At 52.9% G+C, this 3,430-nt stretch overlaps 1 protein-coding gene across 1 annotated transcript in view; it reads left to right on the forward strand.

Moving 5' to 3' along the window:
- The window catches only part of IGDCC4 (immunoglobulin superfamily, DCC subclass, member 4), a 39,604-nt gene that overhangs the window by 9,742 nt on the left and 26,432 nt on the right, over positions 1 to 3,430 (forward strand). The window contains exons 2-3 of the mRNA XM_012644849.1: positions 761 to 1,111; positions 1,701 to 1,842. Of these exons, the coding sequence (XP_012500303.1) occupies positions 761 to 1,111; positions 1,701 to 1,842 (493 nt within the window). The remainder of the gene's footprint in view (positions 1 to 760; positions 1,112 to 1,700; positions 1,843 to 3,430) is intronic.

Raw genomic sequence — 3,430 nt, forward strand, 5'->3', positions numbered from 1 at the left:
GCTTCGGCTGCCCAGAGTGCTAGGATTACAGGCATGAGCCACCGCGCCCGGCCACATCATCTCATTTAATGCTCACAACAGCCCTATGAGGAAGGAATTACTAAGCTTTTTTTTTATTGAGATACAATTCACATGCTATAAAATTCACCATTTACAGTGTAAACTCGGTCGTTTTTATTATAGTATATTCAGAGTTATGCAACCATTATCTAATTCTGGAACATTTTCATTACCCCAAAAAGAAACGCTGTGCTTATTAGCAGTCCCTCCCCGTTCTTCCTTCCCCTGCCCCGAGTCCCTGGCAACCATTAATCTACTTTCTGTCTTTATGGATTTGCCTCTTCTGGGCATTTCATAGAAATGAGATCATGCAATATGTGGCGTTTTGCAACTGGCTTTTTCACTTAGCGTAAAGTTTTCATGTTGTAGCATGCATCGGTACCTCACTCCTTTTAATGGCTGAGTAACTTATTTATCCATATCAAGTGATGGACATTTCAGTTGTTTCTGCTTTTCGGCTGTTGTAAATAATGCTGCTACGAGGAGATTGAGCAGCAGGGAAGACAGGCACAGAGAAGTGCAGCAGTTTGCCCAAGGTCACAGTAAGGGGAGAGCTGGGATCCAGACACAGGTCTTTCCGGGAGACTCTTTCTCCACTCTTTCTCTGGTTTGCCCCAGCTGTGGGTGGGTGACTCAGGAGCAGAAGCTGTGGAGGTGGGAGGACACACACTGATGGCCCCGGTGCCCCTCTTCTACACAGGGGAGCTGCTGTCAGCCCAGGAGACGACCGTAGAGCTGAGCTGTGCAGCGGGGCCACTGCAAGTGATCCTGGGCCTGGAGCAGGCTGTGGTGCTGGACTGTAGCTTGGGGGCCGCTGCTGCTGGACCGCCCACCCGGGTGACGTGGAGCAAGGATGGGGACACCCTGCTGGAGCACGATAACCTGCACCTGCTACCCAATGGCTCCCTGTGGCTGTCCCAGCCACGAGCACCTGATGACAGTGACGAGGCAGTCCCTGGGACCTTGGGGGCCATTGAAGGCAGCTATTCCTGCCTGGCCCACGGCCCCCTCGGAGTGGTGGCCAGCCAGGCTGCTGTGGTCAAGCTGGCCAGTAAGTGCCTGCATCCTGCTCAATAGGTCCCTTGCCGGTACTGTCCACCCTCACTTTCCAGTATTCCATTGCCTTCCCACTTCCCCCCACTCCCCTGTTCCTCTTCCCTTTCTTTCCCTTTGAGTTCTGGAGTCTGGAGTTGTGCCCTCCTCCAGGAAGCCTGCCAGAGAGGCTTGTAAGAGTGTCAGGGCACAGAGGTGCCTCCTCAGGGAGCCCCCATCTGCACAGAGGTAAAGTGTGGAGTCAAGACCCAGCGTCCAGCCCACCCCTTGGGGGGCTCTCAGGAGGCACAGATCACCAGGAAATAATTTCCAGGCCAGAAGCAGTGTACATCTTACTGTAATTTGACCATGACGATGATTTTGAGTAGGGGGACGTTAGAATTCATTATGCTGGCAGCATCTGACCAATAATCGCCACTTCTTATCCCTTGGCCGCCTCTCCCCAGCTCTGTCTCCCTTGGTCTGAATTTGCTCTGCTGTGTGTGTGTGTGTGTGTGTGTGTGTGTGTGTGTGTGTGTGGCTCGCTGGGGCCTCTCTCTGGTGCTCGTCTCCTGTCCCTGCCTATGTCTCACTGTCCTCATCCCCAGCACTCGCAGACTTCTCTCTGCACCCGGAGGCTCAGACGGTGGAGGAGAATGGGACAGCTCGCTTTGAGTGCCACATCGAAGGGCTGCCAGCCCCCACCGTTACTTGGGAGAAGGACCAGGTGACATTGTCTGAGGAGCCTCGGTGAGTGTCCCATGGGGAAGTGGGTCCCAGTAGGCAGGGCACAGAGGGCTCTGGGATGTGCCCAGAACTGGGATTCTTAGAGTCAAGATGGCTCCATTCGCCTACACTGACCTGAGAGTCAACCACCGCCTGACTCCCAGCTCATTTCTAGTCCCAAAGAGAAGTTAGACAAGAAGTTTTGCTCCGTGGGAGGAAAGCCATCACCAGCCTGTGGAGCTAGGGGTGGGGGTAGTGGGAGAGCTTTTCAGAGCACAACTCGTCCAACCCCTAGCTTTATTGAGGAGACAGAGGGCCAGAGAGGAGCTGTGGTTTATCCAAAGCCACACTGGCAGAACGCTGGCTGTTTGTTCAGGGCCCTGAGGCTGCTGGGAGGGTTTTTTTCTTTTTAGGGTTCCTCCGGACTTTCCACCGTAGATACGTAACTTCTCGTCCTCTCTCAATTCCATCCAGCGGGGCTGTAGAGGTCTTTTCTTTTCACCCTCCTCTCGCCCTGTGAAGGCAGTGGATAAGTGGAGCACTCCCAGGGAGGACTTTCCAGGGCGGAAGAGAAGCAGAGGCTAGACCCAGGACTCGATCCCTATTGTGGCTTCTTGAGTAGGTTCGGATGTACACGCGGTGTGACCAGAAACCGCGAGGCTCCTTGCATCTATGGTATCTGAGTTGGTCTCATGACTCGGTCATTGCCCTGCATATTCTTACGTATCTTTGGAACCGTGGCTCCAAAGCCCTTTCCCAGCCACCCTGCAGTCCTCTCCCTGCATCTGTGTAGTTACCAGATAGATCTTTCTCCTTCTCTCCTGGGTGAAAGTAGGGTTCTGCAGGTTCTGAAGCACTGTTTTCCAGATCTTCTTCCCCTGGAACTAACCTCTTGACTGCGTTCAGTTGTCCCAGCTCCTCTGACTTTTGCTCATTGGGTAGGTACGGGTGGAAGGTGCAGGAGAAACTTCTGGGTAGAAAAGCCGCAGGACAGTTGTGAGGGAGGAAGAAGGGCGAGAGGTCCGTAATGAGCGATCCTGTTGACTGTGGTGGTGGGTTAGCCCTGCTGGTCCTCAGCAAGGCACTTCTCGCCCAGCCTTATTCTCTCCATCTGTAAAATGAAAGGACCGAATTAGATCGTGATTTCCCAAAGTGTGGTTTTTGTAGAACATGAGTCCCTTTAAGTGCTTCTTGAAAAAAACTATTCTATGATCAAATAAGGTCAGGAAACTGCCTATAAAATTCCCTCCAGGAGTTGGCAAGACCCTGAGAAGTCCTGCACTGAAAAACCTATTGCACTTGTCTAGCCAAGCACTTCCTAGGCTCATGTGCCCACAATCCCCTTTTGCAGCAGCCCCATTAACATGCCAGGAACGGGCAGTCTAAGGAGTGAACCCCAGGACCCAGCATTTCTAGTGCTGACAGTTTCAGTTCTGTGCCTTTCCAAACGTGGGGCTCTCACCACTGTTGGACGGGTGCTTTCTGAGAATTCCCTAAACCCAGAGCAGATGAGGGGGCAAGAGAGAACCAGGAGAGAACCTACCCCTGACAGCCCCCAGACAAGGTAGGAGAGAGGGAGAGAGCAGAAGCATCTTCCATGTTGAAAGTCACA

Source organism: Propithecus coquereli, unplaced genomic scaffold (assembly GCF_000956105.1).
Source record: "Propithecus coquereli isolate 6110/MARCELLA unplaced genomic scaffold, Pcoq_1.0 Scaffold221, whole genome shotgun sequence".
In the NCBI taxonomy this organism is placed as follows: domain Eukaryota; kingdom Metazoa; phylum Chordata; class Mammalia; order Primates; family Indriidae; genus Propithecus; species Propithecus coquereli.